This window comes from Bactrocera dorsalis, chromosome 2 (genome assembly GCF_023373825.1).
Source record: "Bactrocera dorsalis isolate Fly_Bdor chromosome 2, ASM2337382v1, whole genome shotgun sequence".
NCBI classification, from domain to species: domain Eukaryota; kingdom Metazoa; phylum Arthropoda; class Insecta; order Diptera; family Tephritidae; genus Bactrocera; species Bactrocera dorsalis.
In genome coordinates, this window is record NC_064304.1 from 24,174,399 (window position 1) to 24,192,717 (window position 18,319).

The 18,319-nt window shown below is 31.4% G+C and overlaps 1 protein-coding gene across 1 annotated transcript in view; it reads left to right on the top strand.

Moving 5' to 3' along the window:
* Positions 1 to 3,252: 3,252 nt before the first annotated feature.
* LOC105231108 (elongation of very long chain fatty acids protein 1) overlaps positions 3,253 to 18,319 on the top strand; it is a 44,162-nt gene continuing 29,095 nt past the window's right edge. Inside the window, exons 1-3 of the mRNA XM_049447793.1 lie at positions 3,253 to 4,002; positions 15,210 to 15,400; positions 16,307 to 16,387. Coding sequence (XP_049303750.1) covers positions 3,858 to 4,002; positions 15,210 to 15,400; positions 16,307 to 16,387 — 417 coding nt within the window. The 5' untranslated portion in view covers positions 3,253 to 3,857. The remainder of the gene's footprint in view (positions 4,003 to 15,209; positions 15,401 to 16,306; positions 16,388 to 18,319) is intronic.

Here is an 18,319-nt window from a genome sequence, read left to right on the forward strand (position 1 = left end):
ATTTTTTATGGAACGCATATTTATAATCATTTTTGTTGTTTACTCGATAAAAGAAATTCAAGTTTGAAGCTCGCTTAAAATGTTTCTGTTGACCAATTGTAAGTTTACCTAAATCAATGTTCAAATATTTATTAATTATTCTACTATATAGTAGGCGGAGCCTTACAAGTTGACCGCACCTATAAAGCTCTTAATTATTGGCTAAGCTTATGCACTAAAGAAGATAGTTTTCGATCGGCAAAATGCTATACTCAGCACCCAACGAGCTTAGAGATGCAACTTTACCATTGCTAGCTTATGTAAATACGTTCTAAGAGGTAAATGTCCTGTAATGACACCTACAATGATACTTAGCTCATACTTACTAAAAAGTAGAAAAAACGCCAAATAATAATGTTTTTCACATTTACAAAAGGTTCATTAAAATAACTTACTGTCATCGTTGGAATATCGGAAAAACCCATGAAAACCATTTTGAAAGAACATTTGGTCCTAAAGAAAGTAAAAGCTTGATTCCAAAATCGACAAATTTTTTCGGAAAACAGCGTCGATTTAACGTCCAGATTTTAATCCCTCAGTTGTTTATGAAAAAATTTTGTACTCGACGCGATATCTTCAAAGGTTTGGAGTAGTATATTTCATTTTACTACTTATGTATATTCAAGAAATTTAGAGAAGTTTTGTATCCAAAAGTTCCCTACAATCCCTCAAGAAATTGTTCAGATCGGATTACTGTAGCATATAGCTGTCATACAACTGACCGATCCAACTCACGCACTTTGTCTTCATGAAATTTAATTATACATAGTTGAAATTAGATTACACATAATTGTCGTCCAAACTAATCGATCACAATTAGTCTAAGACTCTTTTATACCCTTTTATGCTATAACAAATGCAGATGTGTGAATATTATACCTTCTTTGCAGCCGAAGTTAACATTTTTTCCTATTTTCCATAACATTTTTCTCCATCTCGAGTTGTAACGGTTTTCGCACATTTGCAAAGTGCCCTAACATTCAGCGATATTAATTTTCATTGTTTTTTTCGCTTCGTTTTGTTTCAAATTATAGCTAATGGTGATTTCGACACTAATGTTAATATAATCATTTTATTTTATTCTAAAGAGTCTCCTACAGCTTTTTGCACGGTCTAAAAGCATGTCGAATGAGTATTATAGTTCGTTGGCCGGTATGGCCGGCGGGATGCCAGTGCAGTCTGCATAACGCTTTCCTTTTATGTCCAAATCCGGAAAGGAAGAAGTCGCACGGTGCCGCTTCAGATGAATACGGGGAGTGGTTAACGCAATAACTTCACTTCCAATCTATGAAATGCTATGAAATTTTCTCCGGACAATGGTTAAAGATAGCAGATTCTAACGCACCAGTCGACATATAGATGGCGCCACCAGAAGGCACTAGATTCAAAAAGCCTTGTTTGCTTTGGAATGCACATTGTATGTATTGAAACATTGGAAAGCTTGTGCATCTTTGTGCGACTTTTTCAGTGTTTGTCCTTCATGTCAAACGCAAACAACAATAATTTTTCCCCCTATATTTAGTCTGGTTAGTTCTTCTCTATTACGAATATGAAGAAAGCTTGCTCTAACTGGGCGAATGTGCAAAAGGTGGTTTACACAATTTAAAATTTGAGATTTTGACTTGGAAAATATATCAGGTGACAAAACATTTGAAGATGAGGAACTAGACGAATTACTTTATGCGGATTGAGAAATGTTGCTAGAGAAGTGTTATACCTTCAAATGGGCAAGATTTTGAACAATATATTATTATTGTGCACATTTTCTTGAAATAAACTCTCAAATTTTGATTAAAAAATAGCATACGAATATAGTTACTTACCAAATATTATTCTTTATATGAAAATTATGTATGAAATTTCGTTATGTATTGCCATAGATTGACTGAAATACAAAAGCTCCTGACTTTCATTAAGAGTTGACCGGACAAAAAAAAATAAGAAGAAGTAAAAAAATATTAAGCCGGCTTGAGGAGGTTTAATTATTATATAATCCTTATTTTCGGGGATTAACAAGATATGTCAGAAAATACATCCATATATATTAAAAATAACTTTCATAGTTATCTTGGAACTATATAGACATAGATATTTGATCAAAAAAATGTTAAGCATAAGACATATTCAGTGGCACACAAATTCCTACAACCAGGTAGCTAAAAAATTCTATGAAATTTGTCTCCATTTCGCAATTACAACTCGTGTTTCGTTGTGAAAAATAGTTATTTGGTGGATTCGTTAATAGTTCATACATTTTAAATAATAAAAACATTTTTATTTATTACCAGATACTTTTTCCTCCACCTGTCACCCTATTCTTTGCTTCTGTATTGTGGCAGAAACGATTTTTAATTTTTGGTATTTTTGCAGTAACAAACAAATATGACCAAATAACAGCAATAATAAATTAATGTGTACAAATCCACTTGCTTCTACACACACACACACACACATATATATACAGAAGTGGAAGTATGTTTTCGGCACAACAACAGCAAAAGCTGGCTGCTCAAGAACAGCGCTAGAAGTGGACAAACAACGAACAGCGTTCACTTCCCAACGATCGGACACGAACTCAATTAAAGTTATAACAGTGTTTTCGCCTAAGTATGAGTGTATTGGTGAAGCCTGATACCTCGGCAACCAAAGATCGCAAAAGCAAATACAAACACAAACATAAACAAAAGCAGCAACACAAACACCCTTAACTTTGCTTACAAAACCAAACCCGACTGCGCCGCTTATTGCGCTGCCGGCGTCGCTGCTCGTGCAGAGCTGCTTGACTGCTTCGTCGCTTTGATTATCTTTCGAATTGAAGGCGATCGCCGACTACCGGTGCTGATTTTGCCGCCACAGCTGCTTTGGCAACAACTTCGTTTGACTTTTGACTTTGCCTGCTTTGCTTTGGCTTTGATTTTTCGACTTTTGTGATATTTTGGTGTCGTTGTGTGCGACTGCGCTCCCTTTCCGTATTAAGTTAATTCGTTTTCTGCTTTTCGACAGCCAACCGCAGTGTTTTTGCGAATTATTGCGGCCTTTGTTGTTGTATTGGCTCGCATAAGCGATCGTTAAGCTGTGCGTCAGCTCCTAGCGCAGCGTTCTCTGCGTCGCCGCGTCGCTGCCTTCTAGTCGCTGTGCGCGTTTTGTGCTTTTGTATTGCAATTCGACAGCGTCTTTGCACGTTTGGCAAAAAACATTTATTTTATCTTGTGATTGTCGAGAAGTTTTGCAGTCAGTTGAGCATAAACATTCATACGGTGCGGTTTGGTGAAACAATATTAACAAAAGCGACTACAAGCGACTAACATATTGTACAATACAAAGCAATACTCGTTGGATTCTAGAACTTAGTGAATTGAACGTGGTGGCGTATACGCAACATTTAGTATTTAGAATATGCTAAATAGAATGTGCTTTCCAGCCATGCAGACAAAGTGCTAAAAAAGTTTATAATCATTAAGTAACAAAATATTAACCATTTGCCAATGCTAGTGCTCACCAGAAACGATTTCAGTTAAATTTTGTGCTATTTTGCTCGAAATAAAAATTAAATAAATTAGCAAAAAAAATAATTTTTGAATTATTATACGCAAAAAGTGCATAGAATGGACTATTTCGTAGCATTGCTAGTGTGCGTGTGAGTGTGCAGAACGAAAAATACAATTAAATATCGCTTAAAAGTGCATATACATATATCCTTATATAGTGAGCAGTTTTATTGTCGAATTTCGTCTCAAGCTATTTACAACAAAAAAATAAATAAACTAAGTTACAGTATATTAGCGTCTGTTAAGTAATTCACCAAAAACACAGTCAAAATGAACAGCAACATAACTTCGCGCTTCGATATGGCCGCTGAGATTGCGTCCATAGCATTGGACGAATTCAAATCGCACCATGTTGATTGGAATTATACGGGACTGATACAACGCTATTACCATTTGGTCGAGCGAGATTTCGGCGGTATGTATTGGTGACATTCAAATATGCGAATGCAAAATATTTTAATGTATTATGGGTGTTATTTGCAAGTAATTAGACGCGTAAAGGCAAAGGGTTGATAAATATTGTGCTGAGAAAGAAGTGTGAATAAAATGTTAAAGGTAAAGAAAGAGGAAATTTATACAGTCATACAAAGAGATAGAGATAAAGAGATAAAAAGTTTAGCCTTGGTGACAAATAAAATGCAAATTATCAAACATATTAATGTAAATAATACACATTTGTCCAGATAAATGCCAAAAAATTGTAATAAGTTGTTATGGCTGTTAGGTTTAGTGAAGAAGATGGTGGCAAAAAATTCGAATAAGTTGCTATAGATGTTATGCATGAGGAAAAAGATGCTTTCATAAAATAAATTACAACTTTTTCTTCAACATAATGTTTAATGAAAAATATGAAAAAGGAAAAAAACATGCTGTTGTGAAAATTTCAGGAAAAAAAATTGTTGAAAGAATTTGAAAGTTACTGGTACATCAAATTAGACTAATATATTTACATTCATACTCTGCAAAATTTCTAAAATAATTGCTTGAAATAAAAATAAAAAAGTTTGGAACTAAGAAATCGAGTATCTTGTAATGTTTTTGTACCTCAAAGTGGTGAATTTTAAACCTTAGAGCTGAAAGATTAAGAAATTATGGAGATATGTTCATTTTATTGTGTTGAACGCATGTTGTGCTTTTGCAGATACTTGTTGTTTATGGAGGAAAGAAATTTCAATATTTATTTTGACCTTTTGTAGGTCACTTAAAAGTTTACTAAAAAGAAAACGAAAGTTGCCCAAAAATACTTACTTTCATTTTCTAACTGTGCGAAATTCTTGAAGTTCAGCTCATTATGAGATGCAACTTAACTGGAGAAATATTTCAAGTTATTTAAGAAAATAAAAATTTTCAAAATTCTGCAAGAATATTTTATTAATTTTTTTCTCAAAGAAAATAAAAAATTTCTTTTGAAAACTAAAAAATATGTTTATTTTCGTAGACCTGCAGTATTTAATCGTACATTAATAGCATCTATGAAATTCATGTTGTCATACAAATTGAAAAAATTTTTGTGTACTTCATTTATAACTTTTATCTTCAAAATACATCGACGGTTTTATCGATTACTATTTATCGATATTTTGAAAAATGTATCGATTACTATTTGTCGATATCTTGAAAAATGTATCGATTACTATTTATCGATATTTTATAAGATTTATTGATTACTATTTATCGATCTTTTGAAGTATTTTATTAAATTAGCAGTGTACTTTTGAAATCATTGAAAAACTGAAATGTCAAAATAAAAAACACCGAAAATGCTCTAGAGAAGAACAAATATGAACAAACCTAGTAAAACGAAATACTGCTCCGACCAAAAATATATAAATATTATGAGTTTACAACTTGTATGTGTGCAAATTTTTTTTTCAAAATTTTAACGTTTAACTAAGAAAAATATTTACAATAATATTCTAAATATTGCCTATCTGAAGCATTTCTCATTTTCATTTTCTTATTTTTCTGGATATTTATGAATTCCAAAATTCCATTTTAACAGCCTGGTGGCCAAGAATGCATCAAGACAATTTTTAATATTATATTCTGTTCAATATTCCACTGAGAGCGTTCTGCATAGACTGAAACAAATGATAGTCAGGCGGGTCAAGGTCTGTGCTATAGAACGGGTGCGGTAAAACTTCCCAGCCGTTGTTTTCCAAATAGCTTTAAAGCGGTTTTGCAACATGAAGTCGTGTATTAGCATGATCTGGTGTCGTATCTGGCCACAAATTCCGGATATTTTTCTATAAACACAAAATTTTACGATGTTGTCGGTTAAAGGTTTCATTTGGTTTTAGAAGTTCATTATACAGTACGTTTTTCTATTCTTATCAAATTTGAATGCCCTTTATTCTCTTTATTCATAGTTGGCGTTATGAAGGGTTGAGACTGATTCTCATATGAGTTTTAGGGCCGTAATCGTTCCAGTTTTCATCACTATTCACAACACGATGTAAAAACGACTTCTGGATCAATTACGGTGTAGGTTTTAAGCACCGATATTCCAAATTGTTTTTCAGGACCTATTAGCTTCAAATCAGATGAAAGCGTTTCAAAATGGCTACTTGAATGACTCTTAAAGATTCTGCGAGCTCTTCCTGTGTTTGACAACAATTTTTATCGCGTAATGGTTGCAGTTTCTCAAATTAACGTTCTTCAAATTTTTTGGTAGCCCAAAATGTTCTTCCTCTTTCAAATCAAATCCACTACTAACTATTTTTGGCACGTTCGCTCAGCTAAATGTTAAGTTTTTTGATTTTAAGATAATGAAGAAGAATTCTCAGCAAAAACACTTTTTCAGGCAAAAAGTTCGCTATACTCGTTAATATGTAAAAAAATGTGTTTGCTTGTGTTTAAAATTTCGCCTTTTTGATTAAATATATTTTTCGAGGCTTATAATATCGTATTTTATATAATATTATAATATTGACTAATTCGAAACAATTTTTTTTTTTCAATTAATTTTCTTTATATATAGTATATAAAGTGCAGCTATAACAATCGAGTAATATCGTCACACTCTCACTAAAGCTTTTGTTGTTTACCAATTATTCAAAATTGTTCCATTAGTTCGTAGAAAATAATTATATAAGTAAGAACTTTAGCCCGTTAATTTTCAAACAATTATTTCGTTCTACATGGAGTTAGCTTCTAAACATTCCATGCAAAATAAATCAATTAAATGTATGCTTCCTAATATAAGCTTGTTTATACTTAATAATTGTACTTAAAGTATGTGCAACAACAAATCGCGCAATTAATTGTTAAGAAGTGCGAAAAATCCCCTCTAAACGAGTCCGTAGGCTACGCGAAATGCAGATAATTTCCACAAAGCATAAAACTGTGCATTGCTAATGTAGTTGTAGTGGAAAGCTTAAACACCACAATACAGACAAAAAAGTCTTACGAGCCGATACGTGTAATGAGTTGAGTAATGCGTGCACATAAACAAATGTGTGGCGGTTGAAAGGCGCAACAAATGCATGAATGGCCGCAACAAAAAATCGCTTGACTAAAACGCATATTTTTTGCAAGATGCCACAAATTATTTAGCTGTATGTGTTCATTTCTTTGCAAATTGTGTTGTAAACGTCAATTATAAGTATGCTATACTACACTATGCCGGCTAAAAAGAGAATTTACTGCGAAAATGGCAACAACACAAAGCATTTGTGACGTTAAAACAAAGTTCATAAATGAGTTGCGTTGACATAGAACTGCAATTAAGAAGCATTACGGCGCACTTAGATGCTCGCACGTCTAAGTAAGCTTTGCTCGTGTTGCTCGCGAGGGTCAGTGACGCGCGCAAAGGGTTAAGAAGGCAACTAAAATGTTTGAATGTAGTTAATCTAATATTTCACAGGCTAATGGTGATGAATTGCAAATATGGCTATTATTTCTATTTCAAACAATTTTTTTGAGAGTGTAAAGCTATTTTGTATTTTTGTACTGTAAATATAAAAGTCAACTTTTTAGTTTTGATTTTGTACTGTGCAAGAGGTGATTTTTATTTTTGTAAAAAAAATGTATTTAGCTCTGTAACTCTGTATATAATGTTAGCTATTTCAAAGAAATTTCCACAAAAAAGCGCTTTTAAGGGGTTACGGGTAGTCAGAATTTTCAAAAAATTAATTTTTTTTTGCATTCTCGTTAAACCAACAACAATTATAACAATAAGTGAGTAGTCTCTTCAAAGTTAGCAATACTCGTTTATACAAATATAATAAAAACTTACATATTTAACAAGAACAGTGTCAATGATTCCAATAATAACAACTCAAGTGAAAATCTTACAAAGCGCTTATTTAATAAGCATTGCATGGAATTTTTAAATGCAGTACCAAAGCACTGCCTGAAGACTGTCGACTTTCACCAGCTAACAACCATTCGGCAGACAGCTGGTAGGTCTCAGGTGTGTATCTATGCTCCATCCCCCCTCCATTGTCAAAAATTGGCAGCAAAAACATTCATATCTATTGTCAGTGTCAGACTTTCCTCTGAAACGCTATATATATTTGAACGATGTTCATAAACGTGAGCCTTTGCTCGCAAAGCTTTCTCAACCAAATTTTATGAATTCTCGCGATGTTTTCTGAGATTACTGCTTCTTATAGCTTTCCTGACTAGAAATTATACACATTTGGTCCCGATTCGCCGCAGCACAAATCCAAAACTGCAGAGATAATATAAATTGAAACATAATTTTTTATTTATTAATTTTAAATAATAAATTTTTGAATTAGTTGTTAATTTTAATTTAATTAAATTTTGATAATAATGAAGTAATTTTAATAATTACTTTTTAATTTTTAATTTTAATAATTAATTAATAATTAATTGGCTTATTATTATATTGTTAATTATTTTAAAGTTAGCAATTAATTTTTAATTTCCAATTATTAGTTTTAATAATTAATCATCATTAATTAATTATAAAAAAATTATTTTTCAATCCCAAAATTTTAATTTTAATTTTAATTAATTATTAATTTTTTTTTTAATTAAATTTTTAATTCCGTTGCTGAGTTTTGATTATATTTTCAGTTTTAAATCCAAATTTTTGCAAATAACAAATAAAAAGTTTTTTGCATGAAAGGGATAAATGGAAAGCTATATATGTATATGTAATTCACTGTAATTGAAAGTAATTAAACGTAAATATACAATAAATAGGCTTTATTTTCCAAAAGATAATCAAAGTGCTAGAACACGAAATAAACACACACGAAAAAGTTTAAACTATGAAACAATTTATGTTTCTAATTTAATAATTTTGTAATTATATACTGGAGATTCATGTTTTTGTATTTTTCAGAACAATATTTATGATTAAAAGTTTTGTTTTTAATTTTTAAACTGATTTTTGGAATTCACTTTATTCAATCTTTCATCCCAAATTTGCGAAATTATTAACTAATTTTAGTTTTTATTAAATTTAATTTTTTTTTATAATTTATAATTAATTATTTAAAATTAATTACAAATTAAAAAATGACTTTAAATGTAAATTTTATTATTTTTACAATTTTTTTGATTTTTTTTAATACAAAAATTATCAGTCTTGAGATATTACACAAATTGAACAATTTTCGTTGCAATTCTATTTGCGCTTGAGCAAAAGTGTATTTTCAGGCGAGCAAAGCAATTTTGACATATTCCAATTTTTATGAAAAAATTAGCTAAAAGTGTGTTACAAAATTATGCAATTCATGCATTTATGCCTGTGCTGTTCTACGGATTTTTTGCTCTTTCACATAGCATACTTCACTGAAAAATTTAAAATAGCATTTTCTAACATTTTCCAACATTCTCTTAAAAAACATAATTCAACTTCAATTTTCAAAGTGCCAAGCTGCAGTAGTAACCTGCTTTCACGAAGCACAAAACAAAAATAAACAAAAACGTCATTGAAGCAGCGTTGAACTTGAAAACAATACTTTATAGCCACTTATAGTATGCATCACGCCCTTTGCCTCGCCTAAAAGTGTGCGCGTATATACTTACCATTGTAATGCCGGCATACATAAGCGCGTAAGAAACCTAAATACATTTACATGAGCACACAATCATCGGCGGCCTTGACAATGCCGTACCTTTGCTGTGGACACTTGCTTCTTTTATCTGCGACAATTATTACCGCAATTAAATGTCAGCTAAACTATCAAAAAAAAGACTAATAATTGTCAATTTCCTTCTACGCTGCTTTTATTGCTCTGTTATGATATAGGAATGTGTATACACAGACATAAATACACCTTCAACTGTGCGTAGTTTTTAATTTTATTTCTATTAAACTTATTTCCCCCGTCCGCTTGCTTATTTGCCTCCCACCACTGCCAGCTACTCAATGTTGGTGGGCATCTGAGCATGCAGCCACCTTGTAGATTTGTATATATGCGCATGTTTATAACTTTTACTGCTATTTAACCTTTTATTTCGGCTTTGCGTGTACTTCAGTTTCATAAAAATGTATTTATTTATGTATGTAAACACATGCCTTGTGTCCCTTTATGCACTGTTGCTGAAAAGGTTAACGGCGTTTGATAAATATGGCAAAAACGCAAATAATTTTTAAAATAAAAATTTGCAAACTTAAATGCAAAATTACAAAAAAAAGAAAAAAACATAAATTTTGGCTGCACGGAAAGGTATAAAAATTGCCAAAAAAACTTTACATTTAACATTGTTCTGGCTGCATGCTCACCAGCGCAAAAGACTTAAGACACAAACCTTCCGCTGTTAACGCATATTAACATTGAAATGTATGCAAGAGAGACGCTGCGTGCATTAATGTGGCGTTAATAGTGTAAACGATTTCTAATGTCTATAATAAAATATGATATTCATAGTAAATTATTTACTCAGAAGCTCATCGTAAATGACGGCAATAATCAAGCAATTGTTGTTCACCCTCTACTTTGAAAATGTCCCTCAATGTAATGAGCGTTAACATAATGTTATGTGCGTACTTAAACAATGGCCTGTGACCCTGCTGGCACTGAAGACATTAAAATTATGCTTAACAGCCAATAATGTTAGTTAGTTGCAGCTGTAATCGCAACACATAGATTTATTAACACATACAACAACAATAACGTTGTAACAGCAGCTTTTATTCTTGCTACTTTTCAACAACAGTCTATTTATATATACAAATAATACAAATGTATAAGTATACAGGCTCAAAAATGTCACGAAATACACAAGCGGCTACTATGTACAAAGGCAGCTGCCCACGCCAGTATTTACATATGTATATATATATATAGATATAAAATATAAATTGATAACTTTGTTTGTTTGCATTTGCCGTAATCGTGAAAGAATGCTGAACTACACAATCGTTTAATAAAGCAAAACAGTTCGTTTAAATGATTCTGTGTATATGTGGCTACTGTGGCGCATTATCTGCCTTACTGTAACTCTTAGATCTTATTAAATGCTTTGCAACTATTTTCATGTAGCACGTCTAAGCAATTAATTGTTCAAATGTCGAGTAGCAAGCGATGTCTTAATAAAAGAACAATCGTTGAAGACATTAATTTATGGAAATAATAGTGCTGGTAGCTATTGAGATTTGTATCTAAAAAAGTGTGAACATTTTTTGCATTCATTATGCAGTTGAAGAGAATAAAAACAAATTCCAAGCATAGAATAGTGTGACAAATACATTTTTTGGAAAAAAATTAATATGCGCGCAGCTGTACAACAAGAACATATTTACAATAAAAAAATAATAAACAATTACAATAAACACAGAAAAACTTAAGCCTTTAACAAGTCTTTACTATTAACGCATTAATCTATGTAATTAGTTAGTAGCCAACGACATATATTTATTGTTATTTTATTTTAATAATAGTAATCAATTATTGTTTAATAGGCATATTATTATAATAAAGAAAGAAAGATATGAAAATATGTATCTTAATTATCATCGATCAGTTTTTATAGCAGGTATGTGCTATAGTGGTCCGATATAAACTATTACTGTGGAGATTCCATGAATGCTTGCGGCCATAATCCATGGCAAATTTCATAAAGATATGTCGTCAAATAAAAAAGCAAGGTATTTTATGAGATTCGTTCCGATGTCCTCAGCGGTTTTGTCCATCCTCCCTAGAAGATGTTTTCCTTGCTGCTCCTGAGCCTGATTTTCTACTTAGAGACCCACTGCTTTGAAACTTTTCAAAAAATTCTCGACGGCAGACTTCTTGAATCCAACTCTTTCACTGGTCTCTCGTATGTAGTAGGCATGTTTTTAGGTTTGACGTGTTTTATTTTCACATTCTAAATTGTATTTACCAAAAAAACATTTCAATAAATAACGAAGCAGCACATATTTCTTCTGTTTATACAAAAAAAACCTTTTCAACCAAATCTTGCACCTACATAATGCATTTTCGCCACCAATGCTACCTAGCTACTTGTCCGGTTTTGACAAATAAATAGTTTATTGATTGGAAAAGATGTTGTGAAAAATTTAAGATCTACATCTTAAAAACTGAGGGAGTAGTTCACGTACATATATACAGACAGACGGGCATGTCGCCACGCTATTCATTTACATACATTCAAAATTATATTTGATCCGGACTTTTATACATTGAGGCAATGGACTGGCGCGTTTGCCGAAGCGAGAACAGAAAAAGGTTACAGTTTTCCACTTTTACCTCTTACCTTTACTTTAGTTTAGAAAACTTGATCGAAATGGTATGTGGAAGCAAGACAGTTCATAAAGTGAAAACAAAAACCTTTTCTAGATACTAAATTGAAATGTTTTAAGTGCTTTTCGTTTGTAGATTTTTGACTCCTATGATCAACAGTCTAGTTACACTGCCAGTCCAGCTTACCCACAACGGACTAAAATGAATTATATTCAATTAAAATAAATTATTTTATATTTATTTGCTTTTTAATTTGCTTTACGCAAACAAGTTAATGGCTAACTAGTTAAGGGTCATGACTTCTGTCTTATTTAATAAATGGCTGTTTATATTATTAAGTAAACGTCAGTTGTCATTTGGCTGAACAAAACAAGAAATGCTTGTGTTTATTAGAGCGGAACTAAAAATATAGGAAGTCTCATTGAATAATTTTTGTACAGGAACTTATTCAAACTTTCAATCAGCTGGAATTTTATTTGGGTTTTTGAGTTTTTTATTGTTTACCATTCAGTACAACATATTATATTATTGATATCGTAAAATTTTAAGCTTCCGCTTTCAGATATAACCAATATATAACCATTTTATAACCAAAATCCAAATTTTGTTTTAATATGACTGGTTTTTATTATATTGTTTTCTCCTCACCAGTGAACTTATGAAAAGTGATGTAACGTTATTTTGTATTATATGTGACTGTATGCTATATAAGCTATTTTGTGTTAAATTTACCGTACAAATCAAAATTAATTTTCAATTTAATTTTATCGGAATTTTAAATTTTCTATAATAAACTAAACTTTAGAATCACACATTCACATATTCAGAAAGATCACTTTTCAAAGTTTAAAAATTTCTGCGACAAAGTTTGATTATCTTAATTAGGCGATTAAATATAGTAATTTGAGATTTGAAATTTTTTCAATAAAAATAAAAAAAGTTTCTGAGAATAATAATTTTGTCGAGAGAATATTGGAAGTTTGAAAAGCCAACTTTATGAATATGTGAGGAATATTTCTGAGAAATGAAAATTAGTTGGTGAAATTTTAGTTTGAATGAAAAAACGAAAATTCCTATCTTAAATGTATGGGACCCTAAAAAAAAATACCGACCCCGTAGAGTTAAGCTACAGGGCCTCAATCACTAACATTTGAGGGGGTAAGAGTTGAAAAAATTCATACAAGTATAATCCACCCTAATATATGTATGTATATATATGCATAGATTTATTCATGAGTGTGTTAAAGTGAGACTATAAAACGTGGAATTATATTCTTAATTAAATAAACGCGTCCACACACGATTACATAATCACAACGGCAATTAAGTATATAAAATAAATAATAGCTTATTAGATGTTATTTAATTCTGATTGCATGCGCTGTAAGGCCAGCTTTTCAGAAGCCATTACAAAACTACTATTACACTTAATTTATATATAATAGTATCCCTTAGCATTTAGTAAAATATTTGAAATGTGTAAGCACAGCAAGGCTAAGGGGTCACAACAGTTTATTTAAAAAATGTTTTTAAACGAAAATATAGTCCGATGTCAGTGGCCGGATATTTCGCCGAATTTGGCGTAAAAAAAGTAAGAAGCCTTATGAAGACTAAATTAATTTTCCATTTTTTTTTATGGATAATTAGTTATGTATATATATTAGGGTGAGCAAAAATCAATTTTTGTGGCTTGGTGCTCTGCGCAATATAATAGGTTCTTAGACACCTCTAAGAAAATCTCTCCAAGTATGGGCACTGGAATTGTAACCAATTAGTTAGTTTTCTATTTCTTTCTTATTATAAAATAGAAAAATTCATATATCTTTTCCATTTATTGGAAAAAATATCTCATTTCATAGATTTTGTAAGAAATTGTATGTTTTCAATGAAAATAATAACAAAAAAAAAATTAAATAAATAAATTTTTAGAAACAAATAAATTTAAAAATTGGCAACCCTGTATATATTTCTCTGTGAATATTCTCAAACTTCTTATATTTTAAAATATTTTATTGACTTACAATTTTGAAATAGTTGGCCATTTCAATCTTTGAAATAGGTGGCAACTCCATATAATTGTTCTTTTTTAACTTTTTAACATTATTTTTCATTGCAATTTTAAATGACTTTTTCAATTCAGTTATGAAAAAGTTTATAAGAAAAAAAATTACTTAAAATATTCAGAAGATGGGAATGAGATCGATCGGATATATTGCATTTCAAGTGTGATCCTTGAAAATGGGTTGTTTGGTCTGATGAGTTCAAATTTAACCATTTTCAGTCAGTTAGAAAGCAATATTGCTGGCGTACACGCAGACACCATGTAAAGCAAACTGTTAAACATGGTGGGGAAATATTAAACATTGGTGGCAAAAGACAGAGGGCCACATTCAGTAGATATTATCATACGAAAAGGACTATCTTCAAAATCTACAAGCCAATCTTCCCAATTTTATTGAGAAATTATTGTGAAAAAAAGTACCAACGTAATGAAAAGACAGCTAAGCCAATATGAAGAAGCTTCAATAAATATGTGCAATTCCGAAAGACATTATTGAAATTTTATTAGAAAACATGCAAGACCGCTTAAAATAAGTCATTTTTAATAAGGCTCTATGGACACAATATTGAAATAGTTTTAGTTATTGAATTTTTTTGAAACGTGCAAAATAGAGTTTCTTTAGTTTTTTTTTACAAACTCTTCGAATTTATCTCATTCACCACTTACTAGATATTCTTTTCTATATATTCTTACCTAGAATTTTTAATTACGAAATAAATAATAAAAATAAAACGTAAACGAAAACTTATTTGGATTTGCTTTCGTAAATATGCACTCATTTCGGTTTTCTTCTACTTCTTGATTGACGAAGTCACTGCTTACGCGATTATACTCGTAGTTGTACTATTGTAAAACTTGTATTTATTGTAAATTTGTATTTCACTCTTTCAGATCCCCGCGCTACACGTTTCCCCCTAATGGAGCATCCCCTTTACACATTCGGTTTGGTTGCCATATACCTGTCTTGGGTCCTCTTGATCGGACCAACATTCATGCGCGACAGAAAACCCTTCCAACTGCGGCGTACATTAGTCATCTACAATGCCTTTCAGGTGGCGTTAAGCGCGTACATGTTCTACGAGGTGAGTGTGAGCCATTAAGCAAACGAAAAAAATTGATTTAATAATATTTATGTATGTCTATTTGATATGCTACACAATGGAGGCATAAAAAATTGTATAATATGTAGAGATAAGTGTGGTAAATAAATAGTAAGATTATTATTATTGATTAAACAAATATTGCTGGTAATAAGTAAATCTAGAGAATATGTCGGATGAGTGTGTTATTTAAAATTATATTCAAATTCTAATTGGGATAAGTCTATCCATATGCTACTATTGGCAAAAGTTCTTCGCTCAAGTGAAGTAATGACTAAAGCATTGTTTGTGGAAAATTCTTCTATGAAGTTTAGAGCACTAGAGCACTTCAAAACGGAAAAAAGTTATAAAGGAAAATAAATTCAAATCAATGGAAAAATATAACTTGACTTTAACTAGTAATGCAATTTAAGCTACCATAAATTTTATAATGAGCTTTTTTTCAAAAATTGTTTTCTCATGAAAAAAATTAAATACTTTGTTAGAATTTTTTATTTTTACAAACATACATTATTAACAAAGAAATTCTGAAATTTTTGGAAAAAATATTTTAAGCTCGACAATAGCGACGTCATTTCCGGTGACTCATCGGAAAAAATATGCGCCCGCGTTGGCAGGATAACTCCGTACAGAATGAAAATAATGTATATTTATAATTAAAAATTAAGAAAAAATTTTCAAATTTTGAACAGAAACATTTTATATTGAAAATTAAATTTTCATTTCACAAAAATTGGAATTTAAAATTGAAAAGCAAATTTTTAAACCATATTTTTTATGTGAGTCGCAACCCTCTAATATTTTAAAATTTATACAATTGAAATTAAATAAATAACGAGTATATCCACGCAAAAATTAAATTTGTAAAACATATTTATATTTTTATAGCACCTGATGGCTGGCTGGCTGAACAACTACAATTTGAAATGTCAACCCGTGGATTACTCAGATGGGCCAATGTCAAAACGGGTGAGTGATGCGTCTATTTTCTTATATGAATAGTAAACAGTTATACTATTGTTTGCAAATGATGGGTTGATATATATATTGATAGTTTATTGTATAATACATAATAAACAATATTTTTTTTCAAAAATAACGTGTTACTGACATGAGTTATATAAAAAAATATTTTGGAGAGAAGAAGATAGTGCAGAGATATGTTTTGAACAAAATTTTCTTTATGACCAAGGAAAATACAATGCATATATTTCGTAATTTATAGCTTAACTACGATCAGCCTTAAACTTCCGATAAATTTACGAGAAGCTCTGAACAAAATTTTTCTATTTTTTGTATAGTACCTAACAAGCGAAGAAAAGTAGAATGTTGCGCATTCAACTGCTTAAAATTATAATTATAATTCACTACATTTCAGTAGTTTTGCATTCCTTAAGGAGATAAATATAACGGGTGATTTTTTTGAGGTTAGGATTTTCATGCATTAGTATTTGACAGATCACGTGGGATTTCAGACAGGGTGTCAAAGAGAAAGATGCTCAGTATGCTTTGACATTTCATCATGAATAGACTTACTAACGAGCAACGCTTGCAAATCATTGAATTTTTATTACCAAAAATCAGTTGGCAGAAAATCCGCTTTTTTATCGACAAATTTTTGTTCAGTGATGAGGCGCATTTCTGGTTGAATGGCTATGTAAATAAGCAAAATTGCCGCATTTGGGGTGAAGAGCAACCAGAAGCCGTTCAAGAACTGCCCATGCATCCCGAAAAATGCACTGTTTGGTGTGGTTTGTACGCTGGTGGAATCATTGGACCGTATTTTTTCAAAGATGCTGTTGGACGCAACGTTACGGTGAAATGGCGATCGCTATCGTTCGATGCTAACAAACTTTTTGTTGCCAAAAATGGAAGAACTGAACTTGGTTGACATGTGGTTTCAACAAGATGGCGCTACATGCCACACAGCTCGCGATTCTATGGCCATTTTGAGGGAAAACTTCGGACAACAATTCATCTCAAGAAATGGGACCCGTAAGTTGGCCACCAAGATCATGCGATTTAACGCCTTTAGACTATTTTTGTGGGGCTTACGTCAAGTCTAAAGTCTACAGAAATAAGCCAGCAACTATTCCAGCTTTGGAAGACAACATTTCCGAAGAAATTCGGGCTATTTCCGGCCGAAATGCTCGAAAAAGTTGCCCAAAATTGGACTTTCCGAATGGACCACCTAAGACGCAGCCGCGGTCAACATTTAAATGAAATTATCTTCAAAAAGTAAATGTCATGAAACCAATCTAACGTTTCAAATAAAGAACCGATGAGATTTTGCAAATTTTATGCGTTTTTTTTTAAAAAAAAAAAGTTATCAAGCTCTTAAAAAATCACCCTTTACTAACTGGCACGCGCAACAGTTAAAAGCAGGATCCAACAAAAATCTAATTTCCATATTTTAAAGTTTTTAGTTTTCAAGCGCTTTGTGATAAATAAAAAAACGCCGACTGCAATGCGATTAGCTCATGTTTGTTTTCGTCGTCAACTTTCAAGGTTAATGTATGGCGAAATGCGGCTTAAAACATGCAACCAAACAAACGTAGACTTAAACCCAAGCTCATAGAAAGCGATCAGCGCAGAAAAGGGAGAGTGCGACGCGCTGTTAGCAACTCAAAATAAAAGATTAATATGAATTTCTGTTTAACGTAAGGCGACTAACAGCATTTCAGGCGTTGAATTTGTTTTTTCAATTTCTTTATTGTCTTCGTTGTCCATTGCCGCCTTTGCTGCACTTAAACAGCCAATTTGGCTTTTGTGCGATCATCTCCCATTTCACATATCTCTTGTTTTCTCTTTTTGTCAACTTAAACAGGTATTTTCAAATGCTTCGCGCAAGTTCAAGCAAATATTAATTTAATATATAATTATTTGCTTAATTTAAATATG